General features: G+C 44.1%; 2 protein-coding genes across 5 annotated transcripts in view; both read right to left on the reverse strand.

Moving 5' to 3' along the window:
- LOC310792925 (SH3 and multiple ankyrin repeat domains protein 2-like) overlaps positions 1 to 1,424 on the reverse strand; it is a gene marked incomplete at both ends in the record, with an annotated part of 74,280 nt that extends 72,856 nt beyond the window's left edge. Inside the window, one exon of the mRNA XM_083654690.1 lies at positions 1,230 to 1,424. Within this exon, the coding sequence (XP_083510816.1) occupies positions 1,230 to 1,424 (195 nt within the window). The remainder of the gene's footprint in view (positions 1 to 1,229) is intronic.
- A 19,503-nt stretch (positions 1,425 to 20,927) lies between these two features.
- On the reverse strand, positions 20,928 to 26,348 carry LOC310792513 (actin, alpha cardiac muscle 1-like; the record flags this gene model as incomplete). 4 transcript variants are annotated; one of them, XM_083654190.1, is made up of 9 exons in its annotated part: positions 20,928 to 20,996; positions 21,284 to 21,358; positions 21,654 to 21,835; positions 22,750 to 22,941; positions 23,169 to 23,330; positions 24,108 to 24,192; positions 24,319 to 24,429; positions 25,368 to 25,496; positions 26,220 to 26,348. In XM_083654190.1, 9 exons carry the CDS (start codon positions 26,346 to 26,348, stop codon positions 20,928 to 20,930), a joined length of 1,134 nt encoding a protein of 377 aa, XP_083510316.1. The 4 variants fall into 4 exon arrangements, with proteins under 4 accessions (XP_083510316.1, XP_083510318.1, XP_083510317.1 ...); XM_083654192.1 differs by lacking the exon at positions 25,368 to 25,496; XM_083654191.1 differs by lacking the exon at positions 24,319 to 24,429.
- Between the last annotated feature and the right edge of the window lie 1,038 nt (positions 26,349 to 27,386).

The following is a 27,386-nucleotide window of genomic DNA, read 5'->3' on the forward strand; positions in this document are numbered from 1 at the left end:
ATCACTAGAGACCAACATATCAGCCTGAAACTTCCGTTAGTTACTCCAAAAAACATCTCCCCTTTGAAGAAATACGCTCCAAGCAGTGTGCCATTCAGATTTCAAAGTAATTGGTGTTTTTAATCAATTTAAAACAGCCTCGATAGCAGGCGGCGGGCGGCAGCCATTGCTGCTGTTGAGATTATTCCTCGACGCAACTCTTGCCTGTTAGGTTATTTATTGACGCTGATTGACCAATCGTTAGTCTCCCTCGGCACTCATTGGTGAATCGCTGGTAAAAGCGAGAATACATTTGCATATATGACGATGCCAGACCAGAAGCAGCAAGACTCAACTCTGTGGAGTGGGTGCATTGGAAGGTCTGGACCCAGGCAACATGTGTTGTCCTAGCTGTTAGAAATATCTGGATAGAGCCATGCTGCACTTCCACCTAATCAGACTGGCCTTCACCTTGATAAAGAACACAAGAATCCCTCTAGTGGCTGTGTTACGACTGTGTCGTTTGGTTTTCTTCTTTTCTTTGTGAATTATATAGTTTATGTGTAGACTCGTCAATGGACTGAGAGTCCGGTCCATTTTCCTCGTCGTTAGCTATTTCCGTGACATACTTCCTGGTTGCGGGTGTTTATCTTGTGGTCGACAGTGTCTTTGGCTCAGTCTTTCCCAGGTGCAGCTGGTTGGAGATTTGATTGCTGATTGGATTGCTGATTGGATAGCAGCCACTTACACATCATTTTCATTCAATTGTTTCCTTTGTGCATTCTGGTCTTTTGTTTCGAAATCATGTTTGTTTCTGTGTTGCAGGAGCGAGGCGCCACCTATTGTGTTAGGGAACAGCAGTGCCGGCCGGGGTTAACATCAGGTATTGAAGGCGGCGGCGGCCTGCTGGACCAGATTCCCTGTCAGCTAGAGCGTCCTCGTTCCTCCTGTCTATTTTTTGAGCAATAAACCATTTTTGTTGCAAATTTGATACTTGTTTCTGCGTATTTCATGTTCCAGTCCTAACCCTAGACTTGGGGCGTAACAGGCTGCGTACCGTGTGAACTATCTCGGCTGCGTAAGAGCTAAGACCATAGCTCTTATAAGTAACCAGAGATCTTAGCTGAAATACATGTATATCAACATTTAAAGAAAATTTTACGGCTATGTTTAAATCACTGATAGCGAACCCTTTCAATTAATATTTGAATATCCTTTACTTCAACAGACCTTTCAATGAATGTACCCACCGAGTGCTGGAGGTCCGGTATGACCACAGAGACGACGAGGGAGTCCTGAGGCTCTGTATCTGGCCCAGAGGCCTTGCTGCTGGGCTTGTCTGCTCCTGCTCCTCCCCCCTCCTTGGAGCTCCCGCTGTCTGAACCTGAACCCTCCGACAGAGACTGGGCCATCTCATCCTCACTGGAGGTAGGACTGCGAGGCATGCTGGGCAGACTGAGACAGACAGAGACAGAGAACTGTTATATCTTATGCAATAGGTCATCTTTGAGGCACGATAGATTGAATAGCATGCAAAAAGAAGATAGAAAGGAAAGTTAGATGCACTTCAGACATTGACTATGTTCACATGGATTGGCAAGACAATATTGCGATTAAGGTGTTGATAACGATGATGAGTTGCTTATCGACTATTCCAGTCATATTCCCATTTCCCCGCTTTGTACGGTCAGAGGTTCCCTCCTGAATTTAACCTGAAACCCTTTCTGTCATCTTTATACCGTGGTGGCTGTTGGGGACAAGATGTTGGGACTTTTTTTTTTTTTTTTTACTGGTGGCAGTCATCTTTTCTTCTGTAATGTAGTTGTGCAACACTCACTGCAAAGCTAGAGAGCGTGCATTGTTAAGCAGTTGGATGCTTGTCACAAAATGCTCCGAAAACTCTGATACCGTCGTACCGTGTCATAGTGCAGTTTAGATCTAGGCTATTCACCTTATGTAGCCCCGCCCACTTGACCCATTCTATCACGACTTCCTGTTCAAAACGCCGTCTGTTTTACCTGCTCAAACTAGTCTGACTCACCTGATCAAACCTAGTTTGACTCACATTATGAGTCAGACTAGGTTTATGAGTCACAGGAAGTGTGAATACAATCGGAAACTTCTGATTGTATTTACACTTCCTGTTAGTCTCTCATGCCAGACGGTCTCTTGAATGAATGAATACATGTCTACAATGAATGCACTGCAAAAATGTGACTAAGATCGGAATACTCCACGTCTTAATTCAACTACTATTATTCCTTATTCCGGTTAAGGTCATCAGAAACTGCTGTTTATATGCAGTGTCTTATTCAGGCAGGGTATTGTCTTAATCAGGTTAATATTGTAATATTGCAGTCCATGTAAACATAGTCACTGAAAATAGGGCTAGAGAAGAGGGTTGACTATAGGGAGAAACGTGATGGAGGGAACAAGAGAGAGAGGAAAAATAGAGCAAGGAGATGCTGAATTTTAAATCATGTAAATAAGATAGTGGGCATGGTGAAGGGAGGGAGAGGAGACTACAGTAGGACTAAAAGAAAGATGGAGATCACAGCACTCATATCTCTTGTATTCGCTCAGGCACATACTACACACATACACACACACACACACACACACACACACACACACACAGACACACACACACACACACACTGTCCTAATTCGGAGCTTGCTGACATACTTTCCAATACAAGCGCAGTTCAAACCAACCAAAGTAGTCAGTTGTTAATATTTTTTATTAATGGGCGCAACGGGTAGTGTAGCGGGCTATTCCCTCACCACCAACACGAGTGCTGCAGGTTTGCGTTCAGGTCATTCTCACAAAACCAATGATATACCATGGCCGTGATCTTTTGAAAATACATGTCACAATTTCATAAAAAAACAAAACGTAATATCAAAGATAATGTGCTCTTTCTTGTACAGTGTGTGATTTACACATAAAAGTTTGCGGACATACATACGGACAGACCCTCTTATAGGCGCCTCGGCCCCTAGTGGCCACGCCGTAAAAAACAAAGTTGTACTTTTGGGAAGAAAGCAGAGGACAGGGAGGAGGAGAGAGAAACAGAGTCAAGAGGAGGAAACAGAAGTTCCCATCTCAAATCTCTGTTTCTACATAGAATTGGCAGCTGACACATAGCACCATGAATATCATTGTTCTATATCTGTTATATCTTGTGCATTGCCCTCTCGCATAAGGTGGAATACATAATAGGCAGGGAGAACTGCTGTTGCAGCAAAAGTACAGTTGTAGCTACATTGCATGAGAGTGTCTGCAATGAGACTCTGACGCACTCTGGCAGAGAGCTGGATCCAGGGGGAAAAGGCATCAATTATGAGTTAAGTAAAGGATAATCAAGCAGCGTTAAACGGTTTTAAGCATTTGTGGAGGCGACTCCACTTGTAGTAATGATTGTACACGCTACTGTTTGATGAATTAAACGCTCTCACAAGCGCTACGTTAGCACTGCTCCAGAGGCTTTATTGGCAGCTGCGGATGCCCTGTGCACAGCAGCGCTTCTCTCCTGGGTGCCGGCTGCTGCAGGGTGAATCACAATGAATCGAAGGAAATGTACCAGTGCACGACTGGGATAGGATAGACACTTTTTTTTTTTTAATGTGGTTACATTTAAAAACAAGAAAGAGCGAACTACGCGTTTCAAATACTGCTTCATCAGTTTCGCTATGTGAGCGTAGTTCGCTCTTGCTTGTTTTTTAAATGTACCCTGTGCGCTGGAATAATTCCTTTGGTTCATTGATGCTTTATAGGCATTTTATCATGAACCAGCTTACAGCTCGAATATGATGTTGAAATCGCTGCGCTCCGCATACTTCATAAATTAGTCTGTGCCACTTCGAAGCCCCCGCTGCTGTTTTGAGGGCGGGTCTAGGGGGGGTCAAAATTGAATGACTGACAGGTCGTAGCACCAATGAGAGAGTGGTTCACTTTCAAAAGTCAACAAAGTCAGGTTGGGTGGGTGCGCCTGATCACTAAATTCATTACTGTTTGGCGCCCCCAGGATTTAAACAGCATGGCCGCCTCCAGGTGGCTATGTGTCTGCCATCCACCCCCATGTTGCCCTGCTGTTTAAATGTATGCATACATGAGACGGAGCTAGATTTTCTCAAGATAGATTCTTGACGTGGAGGCTAAGAACCCACACTCAGCTTTGCATCGGGTTCATTGAAATCAGTGTGAATTATTGTACATGTTATTCAGCCACGTCTATGAATACACGTCTTTAAACGCATACCTGCCGACCAAGAGTATTCACCCAGAGCATGCTATTATTAGTCACACCCACCTTTCAGTGTTAAAACTTCTCAGTGCTGGGCTATGAAGAAAACATAACATCTGAGATAGAAAAACATAAAGAGACCAAAATGAAGCATAACATGGTACAGTATCGTATGATACTTCCAAGGTGAAAACAAATAAAGTCAACTTGTGTGATTTTAAACAAGGTGATGCCAACATCACCCGCCACACTCCGCATCAAACACAACAGCTCATTTCAACAATACACCTGCTCATAATATTCGGTTGCCGTCAACGCATCAATGCCTTCGTATATCTTTCAACGCATTCACACATCTCTGGCATGATTGAAGTCACAGGAAAAGCAAAAACCTGCTGGGTTGATGGAGCTTGAGGGGGCGTGTGAGTGAAGGCTCCGTGCGCTTCCTGCTTCCTCTGATAATCCAGCAGTGTCAGTGTGACAGTGGCTTCCTCGCGCAGGCTGAAATCCTCTGCACAAACAGCCACGTTTGGCCCGCCTCCCTGCTCTGCTCTGGGAGGCTGTTGGGGAAATGAGGTCTGCTGTCAGAGCACACTCTGAGGGTAGAGAGAGAGAGGGAGAGAGAGGCAGAGAGAGAGAGAGAGGCAGAGGGAAAGGGGGTGAGGATGGAGAGAGAGAGAGAGAGAGGGAGAGAGAGAGAGAGAGAGAGACGGAGAGGCAGAGAGAGAGAGAGAGAGAGAGAGAGAGAGAGAGAGAGAGGCAGAGGGATGGGGGGCTAGGATGGAGAGAGAGGGGGGATGGGGGCTAGGATGCATAGAGAGAGAGAGAGAGAGAGAGAGGCAGAGGGGGGCTAGGATGCAGAGAGAGAGGGGCAGAGGGATGGGGCTAAGGTGCAGAGAGAGAGATGGGGGCAGAAGGATGGGGGGCTAGGATGCAAAGAGAGAGAGAGAGAGAGAGAGGGAGAGGGAGAGGGAGAGGGAGAGAGGCAGATTTCCCACTATTACTCCTGACTGCCCCCAATACATTACCTGCCAACATTCCAGTTTTTCACGGGAGTATCCCTATTAACCCTTTGTTAGGGTGGCCATTTCCATAACACCAAAAAGGTGAACACTTTGCAACTCACGATATGATACTATCACGATACACTGCACACGATAATGATAGTACTGTATTCTGTGATACATCGCAACACAATTCATCTACAATACGTCACGATATCTGTGTAACTAACTGAAATTCTGAATGAAAAAAAATAGCCCTAAAAACAGACAAAACACATTAACTGCATTGTGGTGTTAGTTTTATCAAATTTGACAACTGAGATTAAACACACGCACACACACGCACGCACGCACGCACGCACGCACACACACACACACACACACACACACACACACACACACACACACACACACACACACACACACACACACACACACACACACACACACAGACTGCAGTGCAGCTTGTCCATGTGTGCCATCATTCCAATCAATCTTCATTTGATCTTGGTGTTTGCATCATTTCGGATTTGAATCACAGTACGAACATAATTAGAAATGTGTGTAATACATACAATCATATATTTATACATAATACTATTCCATCCATCCATCCATCCATCCATCTTCAACTGCTTAACCGGGTCGAGCAGCATTTTGGTAAACAAACCGCGTCACTGGGTGGCAACAGCAATGGAACCCTATGGAGCCCAAGTGGCCCGAGGCTTAATTGATTGTCTGACTCTAGCCAGCTAACTCTGTTTACATTTTAAAAACTGCGACAGTTCACACAACTTTAACACATGCATATACAGTATTGTAGCGTATCGCTAATACGCCAAGGAACCGGAGAGTTGTAGTTGGTACAGGTTCTTTATTCACAGGCTCATTACAGCTCCTAGCAGCTAGCTTCTCTGCTAGCTCTACACATGACACCCGCTCTAGCTCGCTCACAGAACTAGACTGACATCCGGCCCGCGGCCGCTGGTCCTATATACCCCCTTCCCCCTAGGAACACACCCACACACATTAGTTCCTAGCTGCAATCTAGACACTTCTATTGCACATCACATTACAGGTAATACCTGGATTACCTGGAACACTACATACTCCCCGCCCAACAATAATGTCGCTTCCACGCGACATGCACAACCCACACACATATCCCCCCTGTACCAAAACACAGCACCCCACAACATTTTTCCATCACCACATCAATTTCCCCACATAGTCTCTTATCTTTTTAGCACACTTCTCAATTTCCGTTCCACCACCACCATTTGCATTTCTTTTCATTCCTTCCTCTTTTCCCATTCCAATAGCCCTTTTCTTTTTTACACACATTTGCATTCGACTCAATACCCCGTTTACGTTTTCCCTCTTTTCTTTACACTCATTTTCAATTCAACCCACATATCATTTCAGTTCAACATTTGACCCCAACATTTACCGTATTTCTCTTTTCTTCTTTACACATTCATTTAAACCAACATTTCCATCCCCCCTTCTACAGCTTCTGTCCCACCTGAAGCACATTACATTCGACACAGCTAAGGCAGTAGTCCTCTACGTCTCCCTTCATCTGTACCCAGTAGAAAACTCGACAAAGGCGGCTGAGTGTTTCTTCAGGCCCTCGATGCCCCTGACCCCTGCGGCCCCTGTGTGCCCCCCGTAGCGCCAGTCCCCGCAGGCAGCTGGGCACCACCACGACGCTGCCACTCTTCCCGCGCCCATCCAACCCCAGAATCCCCGACTCCCTCACCCTCAGGTCCGGAAACAACTCCCACAGTTCCTTCGTGGTACTTGAACACATGCACATCTCCTCCAGGCGAGGCCGGCATCCGGCCGCCACCCACCTGCGCACCGGTCCAACGCTAGCGTCCTCCGCCTGTCTGCGTATCCACTCCTTCAGATCGACATCCTCCATAGTCACGTTCTCATCCTCCAGGTCTTGCACTCGCTCGTCCTCCCGTCCCGCTCCCCCAGGGGGCGGCGTGTTGAGGGCAGCAGGGCAAACACCACCGGCGTCGATCTCCACCTCGGCTCTTTGCAGTGCAACCGTGGGGGGTGTGTAGCGGTTAGGCTGGGCCGGTTCCCCCGGCGGTAACCCCCCAGGCTCACCCGCAGGCTCGAGTGTCGCTTCCCCGACTGCCACAGCATTGCAGGTGATGTCTCCCGCTTCCCTCGGGCTGTTCACTGCTCCGCTACTCCGCTGCTCCTCTGCCTGTTGCTCCGGCTGCTCCCCCGGCTGTGTGTCTCTTCCAGCGTTCACACTCTTAGTGCAGTCTCTAGCTAAATGTTCAGGCGACCGGCACGTCCAACAAAGTCTCACCTGTCCGCCGCCCGCACGTCTCTCCTCTCCCGCTGCTCTCCAATCCCCGACAGCCTCCCGACACTCCCCGGCCAAATGTCCGATCGCGCCGCACGCCCAGCAGGCTCCCTGCTGTCCATGTCGTTGTCCCGCATACCCGGTCCGTCTCCCGGGACCGCCTCGGCACCACCTCGCCACGTGGCCCGGTTCTCCACAGGTCCAACACAGTCTATTTTGTGGCTCCTCCGGCCGTTCTCCACACTGCGCTCCCTCTGTGCTCAACTTGTCCACACGCTGCCCGACTTCCCGCAGCGCCATCCACAGCTTCACTGCCCAGGCAGGAATCGCTTCTGCCAGCCATCTGACCTCTCTCAACAAACGGGCTTCCATGGCCGCCAGCGCCGAGCTGATCTCTGTCGTCAGCTCCTCTTTTCTCCCGTTCGCCAATGGCCATTCTTCACCGTGCACCATCACACGTGGCGCCCGTAGCAGCTAGCTCACACAGCTAGCTTGCTACCGCCAGGTCGCTCGAGCCTTTGATCTCCAACTTTTCCTCCGCCGTTCCTCCTCACTCTCTCCCCTCTCGACCGAATCAGAGGCGCTACCGCTTCACTTGCTGACACCAATGTAGCGTATCGCTAATACGCCAAGGAACCGGAGAGTTGTAGTTGGTACAGGTTCTTTATTCACAGGCTCATTACAGCTCCTAGCAGCTAGCTTCTCTGCTAGCTCTACACATGACACCCGCTCTAGCTCGCTCACAGAACTAGACTGACATCCGGCCCGCGGCCGCTGGTCCTATATACCCCCTTCCCCCTAGGAACACACGCACACACATTAGTTCCTAGCTGCAATCTAGACACTTCTATTGCACATCACATTACAGGTAATACCTGGATTACCTGGAACGCTACAGTATTATACATCAAACTCTACTTCTGCTCTCACCCAGAATGTCAAAATATAAGCGATGTGATGTATAGTTTTTGAGATATTAACGTGTGTTTGGCACAACTCATACTATTAACTGCCGCGGGGTTCCGCATTTCTGGGTGTCAAGTGACGTCACGCTGATTCGGCTAGATATCAAACTTAATATTTATGCTGTGTTTGTGTTGTTGTTAAATTGAGCCTAAACTGTAGGTCACTTCCAAAGAACATCTCTGATGTGGTAGGCTAATTAGCCTAATACTAGGCTACATTGGTTTTGTTTGTGTTGAGCAGCGACATCATGGCAATGCTAATAAATAATCCTATCATGTGTGAACAGTGCAGTAGCCTACCTCCATCACTCTTTCTTCTGTCTCCTCTGTCCTTCCCAAAGCATAATAATGCTTTAATTGACAGAGTCTTTACATTTTCATCTCTGTCTCAGTGAAGAAAGTAAACAGCTAAGTTAGCTGGCTGGCTAGCTAGTTAATTCACTCGTGTGAAACTAACCAGCCCAGCCGTCATCAACTTACTGGCCAAACATGTGCTGCTGTCACATTCCGCTATCCTTGTTGACATTATCCAAGAACCACCGTGTTGAGCAGTGAGTGACACGCCCACTTTTTCCTCAGCTCCCGTTCCGGAAGAGAATTCCCAATTTATTTTCTCCATAGACATTTTGAAAAATCCTCATGAGTTTTAAGCCTGGAACCAAGCCAACCAGACCAGCGAGGTAGTGAATAGTGAGTGACCACTTGGAGCAAAAATAAAAAGGCTGGGGGCGTGGTCGGGGTGGGGTAAATCCCCCCCCCCCGTTCTCCCCATTCAGTATAGTCAGGGCCAGCCCTGTACATCTGAGGGCCCTAAGCAGGATAAGTTTGGGGGGCCTGCCCATGGATGTATTATAATAACGGGCCTGCCTCGCAGTGGACAGAGAGTGAAGTATTCGTAGAACCAGCCATGCAATTATAACCCTTATGCATGTTAATTATTTGTACCTCTATCAACATGATGGGCCGCAGTTATTTCACTGCTTATTAAATACAGTCAGTGAAACACTCAAAGTAAAGCTGACTGACTGCACTTGTAATTTTTACTTCTACTTTGTTTTTGTCTGAATGCTTAGCTTTGAATCTTTCAAAATGGCATTAACTGTGTTTACCCACTAGGCGGCTCCAAACCTCACTTCAGTATTGCTCCTGAGAAAGTGATTTTTATTTATTTATTTTAATCCTAAAATAATGCTAAATGTAAATTAATGTAAATCCAGGGGTAAATAACGTTATATAACCATACAGCGGGTTTGGTTCCCCCTGGCGGCCAAGTAAAAATAATAATAATAATAAAATGCTGTCATCACATTCCAATGGTTTGAGGCCATGTTTCATCACACATGAATGCAATTGTGCTCTTTGGAGTCACAAGAGTCTCAGCTTTGTTGCCATAGTGAATTTCTACAATTCCATGAGTGTTTAGGTACCACAGTGTGCAGAAATAGGGAAAGAAAAAAGGGCAAGAATAACATATTTTCACTGAATGCAGAAGGCTGTCTTTAGGACCCTGGAGCTCTTAAACCCTATCTAGCTGATTATGTCAGAGGTAAACATGGCTGTGAAGCTAGACTCCTGCGGTTCTAATGACTCCACTTTCATCTTTTTATATTTTGTATCGCTTGTCTGCACTTTTGGACTTTTTAAGTGGCAAATCTTTTACCTTTACCATGTTATTATTACTCTGCAAAGCACTTTGAATAGCCCCAGTAAGTGCATGTCTACTGCAATGAATATAGAAAAAGAGTAGAGTCCGCACACTGCTGAACAAGATGTCTACCAGACGGATAGATTTATTTCTTGACGTTTCGGTCTCACACGACCTTCTTCAGAAAATGTGCGTGCTCTACTCTCTTTTGTGCTGTGATGAATATGTCTTAAAAGTCAGACACTGCTAAACTGATTGCAGCCATAATAGGGCATTCATACAAAAGTAATGGAGCAGCACTAAAATGCGAGGGGTTTCTAAGCGTTTCTTACATACACTATATTTATTACATCCAGCCTCTTTGGATAAGCTATATGGGGCAACAGGGGACAAATTGATTGGCATTTCTGATAAGAGGCCAATTATTCATTTGTAAGGAAGGGTTGGTGTATTAAAGTTGCGGCTTGATATCTTGATGTGAGAGCAAGGTCTAGGAACCCGTTTGAAAAAATAGTCATGCCCATTTACCTTTGTAAAAAAACAAACTTCACCGACTTTGGAGCTATTTTACACCCACTTCCCAGTGAGCTAGCATAACAGGGTTGGTCCTATTCGTCTAGACGTCTAGTTTCCCCTAATACCCGAAGTTCTGCTCGAGCTTAAAAACTGAGCATGCAAGAGCTTGTCAAAGACGAACTGCGCCCTGCCATCTTCTTCCCACAGGGGCCCCCTGGCAGCTGCAGGGCCCTAAGCAGCTGCTTAGTTTGCTTATGGGGAGGGCCAGCTCTGAGTGTAGTTAGCATTGTGCTGCTAGCCCAGCCCAGACAGACAGGATTGGGGATTCAACCACTGCAGTAATCACACACACACACACACACACACACACACACACACACACACACACACACACACACACAGCTTGATAATGACCACAGCACAGCAGAATGATTTTTTACAGGTTTTCTGTTAATAAAAAAATACATGTGAACAAATGTCTATGTAGGCCTACCTGCTCTAGAATCCCCAATCCTGTAGTGTAGAGCCGCAGCACCGTTCTTTGAGTCAGCCCATTGAGATATATAGTAACATTTTGTGGGCGGTCTGTGTGGGAACGCCCACAAAATGTTACTACAAAAAATAACAAGGGGGCGGGGGATCGATCCCCCCCGTGTTGTTATTTTTTGTTCTTGCTTAAACCGAATGTTTTATGGTCACTCGATTCAGTATGTCTCTGGTTGGCTTAGTTCCAGGCTTAAAACTCATTATATAGCCTATGGATTTTTCAAAATGTCTATGGAGAAAATTAATGGGGAATTCTGTTCTGGAACGGCAGCTGAGAAAAAGTGGGTGGTCACTGTTGAGCTCTGTTGACCTTTTTCACCAGCAGCCATTTTGTGTCTAAAAGGCAGGAAGTAACACAGGTGTCCAAGCAAACATTAATAAAAGGTTTCCAACTTCCAATCCATTAGGTGTTTTCCAGTGCCCCTCGTTAATGTTTTGGTTGCACCTGTTACTTCTGCCTTTTGGACACAAAATGACTGAGGTGAAAAGGGCTAATTATGACACGCGCAGTAGGTGAGGGAGAGGTAGCTGTCCTGGTGGATGAGAGCACAAGAGGGAGCAGGAAGGAATGCTTCAGCGAGGAAGGAAAGAGGGCATTTGTACCAGGGGGGGAGGATAACTGGGCCACAGAAACACATAGCCCTCTCCTTCAGCTTCAAACATGAAGAAAGAAGAGGTGAGAAGCAGACAGGAAAGGACAAAACATTTGAGTGTGAGAGAATGGAATGGAGAAAAATAGGAGGAGAAATGAAATGAAGGGAAATGTGAGAGGAGAGAAGGAGCATGATTTAGGAGAGACACCATGATGGCATGACTACCTGTTTTTCATGGTAACCTTGAAGAAGAATCAGAGTATGTGTGTGTGTGCGTGTGTGTGTGTGTGTGTGTGTGTGTGTGTGTGTGTGTGTGTGTGTGTGTGTGTGTGTGTGTGTGTGTGTGTGTGTGTGTGTGTGTGTGTGTGTGTGTGTGTGTGTGTGTGTGTGTGTGTGTGTCCTGTGATTGTAAACTGTGCTCAGACCTTGAGATCAAAGCAACAGGAGGATGCAATGCTGAATGAGTTGTTTGTGGGGGGTCTTGTTATCTTGGCCTAAAATGTTTTTATAACTATACATTTTCAGTAAAAAAAAATCAGAAAGGTTTTTGAATGCAAATTTTCATTTGAAAAATTTGCAAAACATGTTAACACTGACTCACTGTTGCCACTGCACTGCATTAAAGAGCCAGAATTTTCTTTTGCTCATGTGAAAGATTTGTCCTCTGGGTTATCAACCTGTTTATTCAGTGAAAGTAAATCACTCATAAATTGAGTAAAGAAAGGGTTTTAAAGGATTTATCTGTGAAATTGATACCCAGAAAACCTGAGCTGCATTTAGAGTTATTATAATATATATATATATAATGAGGGGTTTTGATCTAGAGGAAATCCCAGGGGAGCAAACTCCACACAGAAAGGCCTTTTTGACAAGCCCACCTGGGCAGTGGCCAGGGCACTAGGGACATGGGGATGGAGACACACCCTCAGTGCTCACAGCGTCCCAGTCAGGAATCGAACTCAGGAATTTCTTGCTGTGAGGCGACAGCACTACCACTGCGCCACCGTGAGTCAAGTCAAGGCAGGCCAAGTTTATTTGTATAGCCCTAATTCACAAGCATGTCTCAGAAGGCTTCACAGAGAATACTGTATGTCTAGCCAAATCTAGCTGAACACAACAATAACAGTAGTAGTAATAATAATAATAACATAATTGAACAAGAGAGACAGAGGGGAGATGGGGGAAGGGGAGAAAGGGGGAGAGAAAGTGGGGGAGGAGAAAGCAGGGAAAGGGAGGAGGTAGAGGGGGAGAAAGGGAGGAAGGGAGGAGGGGAGGAGGGGAGGAGGAGAGAGAGCAAAACAGACAGAACATTCTGGGTATACTGCGGCTGGGTGATACGGTTTAGATCAATATCATGCACTAGTCACAGGGGCCCCCCTGATTTTAGAGTTAGTGTAACCAGTAGGAGTAGGTCCTGTACCACCTATGACCTATAGCACTGGTGGACCTATCCAAAAACTTAGGCCTTACAACAATGTTAGATTTCAAAGGTTACAGACAGAGTTGGAAATGTGCATTTGGTACACACACTATTAATTTGTTGTAGGGAAAGAGTAGACTGCTGCAAAAAACTAGAAGGAAAATAAGTTACCCCAAAGAATTATTTATTTATTACAAAAAATAAGCATGGATAAAATATTGACTTAATTGCCTGATGCAGTGTAATAAGGAAAACAACCACTAGGGGGCAGAATGAGACAAGGGCACATTCTGCAGGGAGTTAGCTCACTACTCCACAACACACATGAACAATAAACCATTACACACTGGTACACTGCAGATCCAATGGACAAGCTGAGTGAAGATGGTATCTGCAAACATTAAAACAATGCTTGCTTGAAAAGAGCAACCATCTAACCTTTAGAAAACAAAGATTCAAAGGGAAACTATTTTAACCTTGCAATCATCAACTGTTGAACAACAAAACTTGATTCTGTCTAGTCTGATTCATATGTCATAAGTCAAATGTCTGTTGTTGTACATGTGATTTTAAAACTCTGTTCAGTTACTGTTCACCAGTCACCTACAATATATTCAATCAAATGAGCAGTCAGTCAGCAGTGTGAGTGTTTCTCTCTCCCTCCTCTGTCTGACACAGAAAGACTGAGGAATCACCCCCAGCCTCAAACCAGAACCCAAACCCAGGATAGAGTGGTTCAGTGGATGTGGAGTGGAAGGTGTACAGGTGGATCAGTGTGTCAGAGGAAACACTGTAGAAGGACAGAGAGCCAGCAGGCCAGTCCAGATACACTGCTACTCTGCTAGAGTCAGAGGAGCGGGGGGGAGGTATAGCTGTTCCTCTGTTATTGTGCCAGGCAGAGTAACGGTAGTGAGAGCAGTACAGACTCCAGGACTTTTCATTCCATCCAAGCTTGCAGTCAGGACCTGCTCCTCTCTTACTGATTCCTCTGTAAGTCACGCCTATAAACCCCTCCCTCCCTCTCGACCTCCCAGTAACAGCAACCAGTCAGACCATTTCTACACAGCAGCGGAGTACAGAGGTCAAATCTCTCTGAGTGATCAGGATATGGCTGCTACTCTTCCACCCTTGTCACTGTTCAGTTGTCTTCAGAGAGGAAGAGGTTTATCTGTGCTGTGTTTGGGTCCAGTGTGAATTCACATGCATCTGATGAGAGAACATTACTTAATACAGCAGTAGCTTAGAATAGAAGAGAATATAATGCCTTTATTGTCAACATGTGGAAATTCATTTAGTCTATGTCAGCCATACAAGACATACAGGGAGTTAATCATCTAATACAACTGTTCTGTTTATTTATTGCCAGTTCGATAATTAATTTCTCAGCAGTTTTGATGATGTCACATCAGCGATTAGGTTGTCTACACTTACACAGATTTATTGGAGGCTTTGACCACTGGCAGAAGCATCAGAAGAGCCTCCTCTGAAGCAGAGTATTTCTTCAGATCAAACACGTCCAGTTCTTCTTCTGATGAGAGTAAGATGAAGACCAGAGCCGACCACTGAGCAGGGGAGAGTCTGGCTCTTGAGAGACTTCATGATCTCATCTCAGGTACTGTTGGATCTCCTCCACTAGAGAACATTCAGCTCATTCAGACAGTGGAACAGATTGATTTTTCTCTCCGGATAAGGATTCTCTCTGATCTTCTCCTTGATGTACTGGATTGTTTTCTGATTGGTCTGTGAGCTACTTCCTGTCTGTGTCAGCAGGCCTTGTAGGAGAGTCTGATTGGTCTGCAGTGTCAGACCCAGGAGGAAGCGGAGGAACAACTCCAAGTGTCCATTTGGACTCTGTATGCCCACTCTGGTAGAGGTGATCTACCTGAGATTGGCTCTGGAGGTTGATTAAGTTTCTGATAGCAGATTGACACCAGAGTCGATGAATGAGACGATGACATGAACAGCAGCCAGAAACTCCTGAACGCTCAGGTGAACAAAGCAGAAGACCTTGTCCTGGTACAGCCCACATTCCTCTTTAAAGATCTGTGTGAACACTCACGAGTACACTGAGGCTGCTGTGATATCAATGCCACACTCAGTCAGGTCGGCTTCATAGAAGATCAGGTTGCCTTTCTCCAGCTGCTCAAAAGCCAGTTTTCCAAGAGACAGAATCATCTTCCTGTTCTCTGTATTCCAGAGTGGATCTGTCTCAGCTATCTTATGATACTTGACGTTCTGCTGTTTTGACTGAACCACCAGGAAGTGGATGTACATCTCAGTCAGGGTCTTCAGCAAGTCTTCTCTCTCACTGGTTTTCAACATACCGTCCAGAACTGTAGCACTGATCCAGCAGAAGACTGGGATGTGGTACATGATGTGGAGGCTTCGTGACCCTTTTTATCTCCAAAAAAGGTTTCGCCATTGCGAAAGATATTAGGTCTGCCTTTCCGACATAGCATCTTGAGTTATTTAGCCTACAGGGGTGGGAGAGGTTAGGTTCTGGGGGAGGTTAGGTTTAGGCGTGGGGGGTGGGGTGGGAGAGGTTAGGTTTAGGGTTAGGATCTGCAGGAGGTTAGGTTTAGGCATGGGGGGTGGGAGAGGTTAGGTTTAGACGTGGGGGCTGGGAGAGGTTAGCTCCAACCGGTCCCCCGGGTTAGGGTTAGGGTTCTTTCGCAATGGCGAGACAGATCTCCATTGCGACAATTTTGTCGGAATGCCGGTATTTCGGATTGCCGACATTTCGGAATGCCGAGGTTGAGGTGTCCCCGGAAATATGAACTGTATATCTTGGTTGGCTTTGTCTTCAGCCCAGTCCAGAGAGAATTTCTGTGTTAAGACTGTTTTCCCAATGCCAGCCACTCCCTTTGTCATCAATATTCTTGTTGGTTTATTTCTCCCTGGCAATGGTTTAAAGATGTTTTCACATTTTATTGTTGTTTCTGGTCTCGCTGGTTTCCTGGATGCTGCTTCAATCTGTCTGATCTCATGTTCATCATTGACCTCGCTACTCCCTCCCTCTGTGAGGTAAAGCTCTGTGTAGATCTGATTCAGAAGTGTTGGGTTTCCTGCTTTAGCAATCCCCTCAAACAAACACTGAAACCTCTCCTTAAGACTGGATTTGAGTTTACATTGGCAAGTGTCAGCAGGAGTTTCTGAAAGAACAAAGATTAAATCAATGAGTGGATGTTTCAGTAAACATGAGAAATGTGAACATTTCCTGGTCAATACATATATCGCCACTCCATGGTATATATTCAGCTCATCACTGGTGAGTTTGGATAAATCAGCATTTTCTACCACACGTTAAAGCTGTTAACAGCCCCTTACTGCTGTGCAGAGAGTCAGCCAGCTCCTCCTGCTTCATTCTCCTCAGGAAGAGCAGTGTGATGTTTAGAAAAGCCTCTGTGCTGCTCCTCGTCTGCTCTTCCTCCTCATGGTCCACCATCACCACCTCATCCTCCCTCTGACTCTCTGAGCATTCAGAGTAATCTGGACTCAGAACCTTTTGGAACCTTTTCAGCTCGTTCTTCACAAAGGTGATGATGTTCTCCTCAAGCAGCTAGAACAGAATAATACATGAATTAAACATTCTTACTAAAATCATGGAACACAACATCAGATCCATCATAGACAGAACCCCTGTTGGTGTAAAGAATGCAGAATGGAGACTGAATATTTGTTTTGCATTTCACATGCTGGTGAAGTAAAATGTGTTGTTGTTCATTCACACCATAAATATGGAGTCCAGGCCTGTTTGTAGCTCCTGGGCAGACTGACCACTGGGAACCTCTGACCTCTCCTGGTGAACTCTGGGGGACACACACACACACACGCTTTAATTACTGTGTGCTCCACGCTCAACTTAAACATTTATGGACCAATTGTTCACTGTCCGGAAACCCCTCCGTCTTATTGGAGTTGTGAGATAACTGTATTTGTGACTTGCACATAATGTTTGTTTTTGTTATTGGGGCCATGAGATGAGAAACCAAGACATTTTGCTTGGTTAATACAAACTTAATGGTGTGAGGCAATATTTACAAATCAGTAGTAGGATCAGAAATCAGCAGCAGTGTTTTAGTGAAATAAACCTTTAAAAGTACAGTATGTGTTGTAGTATAGAGACATGTTAGTATACAGTGAAAGTCTATTAAGCATGTATTTAATCACTCTGCTTTTATTGAAATATAATGTAAAACTACTAACTGGATGACCGTGACTACCTCAACTTGCTAAGTGTTTGCACATGTGTCACCGTTTACAGTGTTTTTAATGTACTGTCTATGTCTATAGGTACTGCAGCATTTTTTAGTCTTCTACTCCAAGACAGATTTATCCCATGGGACTCGGAGACAAATAAAGTGAACCTTGACCTTGACCTTGGATGATCATATGACACATCAGTATCATTTTGATACAGGTCTGAATAAGATGAGCAAACAGCCATATAAAATAACACCAGGATCAAAGTCCAATCTGTAGTCTGTGGCAGAGAATCAGGAAGTAGTTTTATGATGCGTCTATCAAATGGTGAAATTTAACCTCAGCGTCTAGTGAACTAAAGAAAGAGCCTTCCCACTCTGATTAAAACATATTAAACACATTATAACCAGTTTACATGTTCAGGACGTTAACATTCACAGTCAAACACAAACACATTAATACACATGACTCATCAGTGTTTGAGTGTTACTGTAACATCCAACACTTTTTGTGTTTGATGTTTCCTACTGAAAACAGAGTCAGAGTTTCACTCTCCTGATCACAAACAGAGGCTTCTTCTGTATTGTCTTATTACAGTGAAATCAGTCAACAGTAAGCATGACTCCAACAGGTTGAAGAATAAAACTGTAGTGTAAAGTGTCTGTACATACCTTTTCATGGTGCAAACAATGCGTGCTGCCACACCGGGCGGTAAGAGAAAGTAGACTACAGTACTGATTGAACTGATACTGTTGCGTGTGTGTGTGTGTGTGTGTGTGTGTGTGTGTGTGTGTGTGTGTGTGTGTGTGTGTGTGTGTGTGTGTGTGTGTGTGTGTGTGTGTGTGTGTGTGTGTGTGTGTGTGTGTGTGTGTGTGTGTGTGTGTGTGTGTGTGTGTGTGTGGAGAGTTAGAGGGAGAGAGAGAGAGAGCGAGATGGAGGGGAGATAAAGAATAATCAACTCAGAAGACAGACTTTGATTTTTGTTATGTCTCATCAGGAAATTTCACAGCTCTGTCACATAGATGAAAAAAATATTGAAATCTAGACTTAAATCACGTCTGTCCTACCGTACCAAGTGTTTTAAAGGTCAAATCCCAGGACCAGGGTTTAGCTTTAAAGAAACATATACCTCTAAATGCAGTTTAGTATATTCACTATATAGCTATATTGCATGCAGTTACTGCGCTTTGACTTCAGTTGTACCCATGGAGGTTTTGATCGATGCGAATCAGAATCAGAAATACTTTATTGATCGCTGAGGAGAAATTATGCAATGCTGCAGTTGATCACATTCAAGGAGGGAAATGTATAGGCATTGGGAAATGATCCGAAAGACAGTAAAAATAGAATAAGAAAAAAAAATACTATGTTAATATTATAACAATATGTGCTATGTACAAAATAGTAATATAATAGTATATGAGTAGTTATTGTAATAGTGAAGTGCAAAATGCAAGTTACAGATAGTAAAACTGCACATCAAATAGTGTGGATAGTCATTGCACATTGGATTATTGCAAAAAATGCAGTATTGAAGTGACCACACCTCAGGGTTCTATGGGCACAGCCGGGAAGGTGTTAGAGAAAGTGATGACTGATCCTGAGGTAAGAGAGCTCCTGGAAAGACAGAGTCAGAGCTGACATGAAGGCATTTGTCCTCTCCATCGTCTATGGTCAGAGTGCATGTTACCTGTGGGCAGGCCAGAGCTTCTAAGTGGCACTCACTGAAGAAGTCTACAATCTGTCTGCCATCTAATGATGACTCATTGGATCTTCATGTGGAAAGGACATACTATATTGCATATTGCCAGCTCCATTACAATCTGCTCGAGCATCCCTTTCCCATCGGTCATGGAAGTGTCGACCAGCACATCACACCCTTCCCCCTATGCCCCCTCAGCTCACACTTCATGACTGTTCAGATGAGAGTAGTAGCAATGATGAGAGGAGTGAATATGGAGAATCAACAGATTCAGATTAAGAATAGCGGTCCATGCCATAATCATTGAAAATTTGCAAATTCAGTTTAAATTCCTTGTTGAATTTGAAATACGTTGTTAAATACCTTGTACTGCCATAAAGTGGATATTGATGTACAAATGTATTCCAACGTATTCCAATAAACACCTTTATCATTCAATTCAAGTGAATTAATTCAGAGATTAGTGACCATAGATAGTGAAGTTTTGTTTCTCATGAACCACAAATGTTGACCTGTTTGACCTCTGAGGTGACCTCTGTGTACACTATTTACATGTCATTTTACTGTGTATAACTCAACTCAGCACGACCAGAGCTTTCTTTAGAGCCTAATATGAAGGATCTATAGTGAGTTTGAAGAAAGAAAAAAAACATTTTGGGTCTGAAAATCGGTGGCCATCTTGGATTTGCAGGTCAAAAATAGGTCAAATCATCAAAACACAATTATTAATTCCTTCACCCCAAAAGTCCCGGAAACCATGTAGTGTGCAGCATGTAGGCCAAACCATTTAAAAGGTATTTTCCAACATAGCTGATCATGGAAGTTACTTTGGATTTAGGGCTCTCAAAAATGTTTTGCAAGAGGCATGCGGGCTAAATTTGTTTATTAACCTTCATAGATGAAAAATCCACTGAAACTAGTCTCACTTGCCAGACTCTCCCTGCAGCAGGAGAGAGTCTGGCTAGTAATAGCAGCACTGTGGACTAGCGGGGAAAAAGGCTCTGTACCTTTACAGCCATCCACCGAAAGTACCATGCAGGCTGGCTTCACTGCATATCCACATCAATCGTTTTCAGTGTGTAGCAACGAGCTAGTGGCTACTGCTAGCGCTGCTGTTGTTATTGTTTCAAAGGGAGCGGCGCAGGCATTTGAGATCGGCCTATTTGACACGGGGGAGCGAAAAGGAAATCCATATATGGTCGCAGCCGCAGTCAGAGCGGGTCGGAGCCAATTGAAGAGTTTGCAATGGGAGAGCTAAGTCCAATGGGAGAGCTAAGTCCACCAGGCTGCTTCAAGCCAGTCAGACGACTGATAAACTAATTAAGCTTAATTAAGCTTAATTAATTAAGCTTTCCACGTCACATAATTGCTGGAGGTGACTCAATGTAGTAAAATAAAAATGTTGAAGAAGTAGCCCTACGTGGCTCAGGGAAATTATCCTTAGATAAGCTAATCCTTAGCTTTCTGATATGTGGCCCCCTGAACAATATAGTTAACATAGCCCCGACATAGGACACACACATAATTGAATAGCCCTGACATAGCACACAGACAGGAAGAATGAAAAGGCAGAGTTCATTTATTTTGAGAAACATTTCCTGGCTCAGTAACAACTGATAAGAATAGTCAGGGGGACAAACTGATGGAAGAGCAGCACAGACAGTGTGAAAGAAGACACTGGCACAGGAAGGAAGAAGGGATGACAACACAGACGAAAAGAAGAGAGAGATGGTAGAAGTGGAGAGATGGACAGAGAGAGAGAGAGAGAGAGATGCAGCTCAGAAACATTTCCTGTGCACAATAGATGGTCCGGCCTCCTCGTACTCATCCTTGCTGATCCACATGGCCTGGAAGTAGAGATGAAATGGTATGAAAATTTCATTCATGATTATCGTGGCCAAAATGATCACAGTTATCAGTATTATCACAGTATTGTTTAAATGTGCTGAAAAATGCCAAGCTATTACTTGGTTATTACTTTGGTAATTACATGCTATTAACTAATTATTACTTATTTATTATCACATGTTTACCCCCCTATTGCCATGTTGCTACCAAAATTTGAAACGATAATACTATCCATCGGGAATCTTATCACGATTTGTCATTAAACCGGTTATGGTTTCATCCCTACCTGGAAGGTGGAGAGAGAGGCCAGGATGGAGCCTCCGATCCACACAGAGTACTTCCTCTCTGGGGGGGCGATCATCTGTGAGGAGGGAGACGATGGTGGGAGGGGTGAGGAGAGAGACAGAGGATAGAAAGATGTGTTAGCAAAGAGGAAATCACAGACTATATTAAATCTAGTATCGCTCGGGCTCTACACTGAATCCTTGTACATTGAAGATTTGGGGGCATGAAAACGGTCACATTTAAAGATATTATCGGCACAAAATAACAGCTATCGGCAGGTTGATCCATAAATATCAGTATAGGTATCAGTCTTCAAAAGCCCATATTGGTCTCTATTGTGAATGTGTGTTGTTGTTGTGTGTTGTGTCTACCTTGATCTTCATGGTGCTTGGTGCCAGGGCAGTGATCTCTTTCTGCATGCGGTCACCAATACCAGGATACATGGTGGTACCGCCTGACAGCACATTGTTGGCATACAGGTCCTTACGGATGTCAATGTCACACTTCATAATGCCGTTATAAGTAGTCTCATGGATGCCTGCCGACTCCATACCTGGGCAGAGAGAGAGCGAGAAAGAGGGAGAATATATGAGCAGATAGAAGAAACATGATTCTTTGATCAAATATTTGCACATCCAACCAAATACACCATGAAAATAAATAATACATAGTACAGACAGTATCTGACATGGTAGTGATTTTTATTTATTTTTTAACCAGCCATTCAGAGCAATTATATTGGTGATTCTAGTGGTGTCCACAGTGTGGAAGACATGTTACAAAAGACATGAAGAACAGCATAGAAAACATACAAGACAATACATACATCCTCTCGACATACACCTTCAAAAAACAATACAACACAAAATACACACAACTATACACAATATTACCATAACCTAATGTGCAAGGGGGAAAAAACTGCTGTGCAAAAAAGCTGCAGCAAAGTAAGGAGCACCACCCTGTATTCTAGGCCCGTCATACCCTAAGACTGGGTCGGGACTCACAGGGAGGAGATTTCATTTGGGTCACCAAATAAATCTGCAGAATTTCTTCCAGTCTTTTATTTTAAATTAATATATTGTTTTCTGATTAGAGTATTAGAGCCTGTTAACGCTGCCTAAATGCACTTATTTTGTCTCATTTGTGAAGTTAAAATGTGTATATTGATTTACTGATGAGAGGAAATAACAATGAGATAGCCTGTTAACTCTGCCTAAATGAAGTTATTTTATCATTTACAGCATACATATTTAACATGTTAACATGTTAACATGTTTTCAAAAACGTGCATAAAACAAAGTTACCAAATGTATAGTTATCTCTTTGAAATGGCCGGTTCTAGTTTATCAGATCCGAGTTTCATTCATTACCTCAACGCCACCTGGGATAAAGTATTTCTTGTAGACTTGTATACTTGATAATATTGATGATTATGATGATGAGGAGGAGGAGGAAGACGCTCACCGATGAAAGAAGGCTGGAAGAGGGTTTCTGGACAGCGGAACCTCTCATTGCCGATGGTGATGACCTGACCGTCGGGCAGCTCGTAGCTCTTCTCCAGGGAGGAGGAGGAGGCGGCGGTGGCCATCTCATTCTCAAAGTCCAGAGCAACGTAGCACAGCTTCTCCTTGATGTCACGAACGATCTCTCTCTCAGCTGGGAGGAGTGGAGGGGATTGCAGGGTAAGAGAGAGTTGGGGAGAGAGATACAGAATCTCTTACAAAACTGGACATCACTGTTGCATTGTTCATGTACACTATATTAACAAGAGGCATTTGTGGACCATGTGGGTCCTGTGTCAGTCTAGATAGGAGCAACACAATGGCTAGAAAGTTTTCTATTAATGTTTCACAGTACTGTGTATATAATGGATATTGGCTTACCAGTGGTGACAAAGCTGTAGCCTCTCTCAGTGAGGATCTTCATCAGGTAGTCAGTGAGGTCTCTACCAGCCAGGTCCAACCTCATTATAGCATGAGGCAAAGCATAACCCTCATAGACTGGCACGTTATGGGTCACACCATCACCAGCATCAAGGACAATGCCTATAAAGACCATCAGAGATGTACAGTTATAAACATGTATGAACAGCATATGATGTTATCAAAGACAACTGAATATGAATTATATTTGGATGTGATCAGGGACACTGAATGCTGGCATTTGAATCTGAATTTTATACAAAGTTACTTTTACTTTTTTCAAAAATACTGCTACATGTAGTACACATTTTGTACTCAACCTTTCAAAGTATTTCAAATCTAACTCTTTAAAAGCTTTCAGGTTGTGGTAACATTTGGTTCTTAGGAAAATTGGTAGCCTTTATATAAACAAACTGTCTACAGGAAGAAAAAAAAAGGGATCCTCTTGTCGGGTGACTTCTCCTTTGTTTATCTAAATATTGACTAACAGGTGAAAATATATTGACTAGTGAGCAAGCAACCGAGCAGCATGCCATAGCCTATCAGATTTTAATGTATTTGAGGTATGCCACCTGCATCGTCTATTTATCTCATCCATTTGTTGCATAATGTAAGTGTATGTGTATTCATCATTATTATTATTATTTTTCCTCCTCTTCTTTTCCTAACATTTATCCTTTCATATTCAAATCTGCACATGGAGTGCAGACATGCATACTACACAGGGAACTAAGGACTGATCTGTCTTCGTTCTGTCATCTGTCGTGTGTGTGTGTGTGTGTGTGTGTGTGTGTGTGTGTGTGTGTGTGTGTGTGTGTGTGTGTGTGTGTGTGTGTGCGTGCGCGCGCGCGCGCGTGTGCGTGCGTGTGTGTTTGTGTGTGTTGTCCATTGTGTACTGACCTGTGGTTCTGCCAGAGGCATAGAGGGACAGGACAGCTTGGATGGCCACATACATAGCTGGGACATTGAAGGTTTCAAACATAATCTGTAGGACAGGAGAGGAGTGGGAAAGGACAACAGTTGAGAACCTGTTGTACTCTATATAGATGGTGAAATCACCTGGTACATAGACCAGCCAATAGCAGACGGCCAGTTGACGTTCATTGTGTACCTGTGTCATCTTCTCTCTGTTGGCCTTGGGGTTGAGTGGGGCCTCAGTCAGCAGGACAGGATGCTCCTCGGGGGCCACTCTCAGCTCGTTGTAAAAGGTGTGATGCCAAATCTGCAAAGGAGAGATGAAGAAGAGAGGCAGCTACAATCACTGGCTGCTCTCACATTATTCCATTTCTGCTGCTGTTGATCCAGTATCCTGGTTTTGGGTCAAGGCACATGTACATGTCATGTAAACTAGGTTCAAACAACCCGGGTAAGCTCATAGTCAAAATGCCTGAATTAGCCTACTCCCATATCAAGCAGGTTACTTATTTTGGGTGTAGAAGTACATGCATTGCACACCGCCACCAAAGTCTCTACAAAAGTGGTCTTACTATTGGACCATAATGTCTTTCTCCTGGGTTAGAAGTAATCCACTATTGCTCGGTTAAACTGGGGGAGGGGGGGGGGGGGCATTCTGTTAACAGGTCTATTCATGGTAACAGTGAGATTTGATCACAGGGAAGGCCTATCAAAGGCTCATGTTTAACCTTGATAAGACCTTAATGCACTGTTAACCCCACTGGATTGGACATGCCACATTAGCTGTTTGATTAAGTTTGTGGCAAACATGCACACAGCTTTTTTTCAGCTATTTCCAGCCCGTTACTTTTTTTTGGTAATTGTAGTTTTTCGAGCTGTATCAGACGCTATTCGCCATATTGTTGCTTGCTTTGTCTGACACTATTTGAGCATGTACACGTGTATACTTGCCACTTTGTGTGCCAACCTAACCTTGTTATGCACTAGTTCAGTGATGAATTATTATTGATTAATTGGCTAATAGATACATATAGGGGAGTGTATGGCATTTGCGCTTTAAATGAAACACCCTTGATGTATGTATGATGTTGTACTACTACAGTATCTGAAAATATTGTAGGTCTCCATCTAAAGAAAGCTATCGATAGGCTAATATTGATATGTTGACCTAAAACAGCTCTGCTATTCCAATACAGTTCTATTGATTTGTGTTTTTACTGTTCCATCAACTAAATGTTGCTGTACCTTCTCCATGTCGTCCCAGTTGGTGATGATGCCGTGTTCAATGGGGTATTTCAGGGTGAGGATGCCTCTCTTACTCTGGGCTTCATCTCCTACGTAGCTGTCCTTCTGACCCATACCCACCATCACTCCCTGGACACAGAGAGAGAGAACAAGTAGAGAGAGAGAGAGAGAGAGAGAGAGAGAGAGAGAGAGAGAGAGAGAGAGAGAGAGAGAGAGAGAGAGAGAGAGAGAGAGAGAGATTACGCTCAGTTATACAAGGGTTAATGTATGTGGCTGACCTTAACCTTTCATTCAAAGTAATAATATATTGATTATAAATCGTTTCAATTGATCATTTCAGTGGCCCATGTTCTAAATTCTGTTTCAAAGGTATTTCCTTGTTGACAAGAATACAATTCTGAGGGATATCCTCCTAATACAGTAGAAATCTTTGGCATGAAAACAGGGAAAATGTAAAGATGTTGAATATTGACACAAACAATCAGCTCTTGGTAGATTCAAGAAAAGAAAATCCCCCAGGCTAACCCGGGTTAACACACAAGCAAAATTTAAGAAAATGTTTTCTGACTGTTACCATGGATGGCCAGTGCCATGGCAACAGTAACAGTCATAGACCATGTATGACTTAGGTTTATACTATTCACAATACCACCCAGCACCATCAGACTGCCATGGTACTTTTGAAAGTGACCAATGGCCCAAACTCCCTACAGGTAATGACTTACCTGGTTAAATAAAGGTTAAATAAAATAATACTTTATTTCAAGTCAAAACAAAACCAAATAATTACTGAGGGAAATACACAATTTGCAACTTAAATGGTAATATTAATTCTATATAGAATGGCTGTACCTGGTGTCTGGGCCGTCCCACGATGGAGGGGAAGACAGCTCTGGGAGCATCGTCTCCAGCGAAGCCAGCCTTCACCAGGCCTGAGCCGTTATCACACACCAGGGCTGTGGTCTCCTCCTCGTCACACATGATGACCTATTGACTGACTGAACCACTGACACACACACAGGCAGACAGGCAGGCAGGCAGACAGACAGACAGACAGGCAGACAGACAGACAGTCAAACAGACAGACAGACAGACAGACAGACAGACAGACAGACAGACAAACAGGCAGGGAGACAGACAGACAGACAGACAGACAGACAGACAGACAGACAGACAGACAGACAGACAGACAGACAGACAGATAGACAGACAGATAGATAGACAGACAGACAGAGGAAAAAATATGTTAATGTTAATATAATGTTTAAAGCAAAGCCCATGGAAACCAAAAATAAATACAGTATTTGTTTTGAGTTTGTCACACCACAGAGAAATGTGTTATGAACCACCCAGCCAAATTTTAATGATAAAAAATAAAAAATAAAGAATTTGGTTTCATTAGACGAGCACGCCGGGGCATGCTAGAACTGAGTTCGCGAAGCGCACGATATTTCTAGTTTATGTAAACATGTGGCCACAAATGAATAAAGAGGGGACACTATTAAGATTTCTTCTGGCATTTTAACCTTTATTTAACAGTGGAGAGAGAGCAACAAAGAGAGAGAGAGAGAGAGAGAGAGAGAGAGAGAGAGAGAGTTACATGTGACACAGCTCAGGCCACATTCGAACCCAGGACATTGCATTTATATTGTGCACCTTCGCTAATTGAGCACAATGGCTCCTCACGCATGTTTTTTTAAAGCATGTGTTCAATTTAGCTTCGTCAACACTTCCTATAATTAGTTGAATTTGGGTGTATTGCATAGGTTTATTTAGAATAAAGTTGTGCTCCTTTGAATAGGCAGAGTATGCCAGCACATGATTCATATTTACAAAAATAGCGTAATGTATGCGGGTTCATTCTGGGTGACCACAAAATACAAAAGGTTGGCCACTCGTGGCCCTCCACAGAGCCATGTTATGTGATAAATGTGCTGCCTCTCCCTGGCCCTCTCTGATGCCCACATGTCTGCCATCATTCCAGGCTGCCGGAGCCCCACAGATAGACAGTGTCAAAGT

Source organism: Poromitra crassiceps (assembly GCF_964638095.1).
Source record: "Poromitra crassiceps genome assembly, chromosome: 18".
NCBI lineage: Eukaryota > Metazoa > Chordata > Actinopteri > Beryciformes > Melamphaidae > Poromitra > Poromitra crassiceps.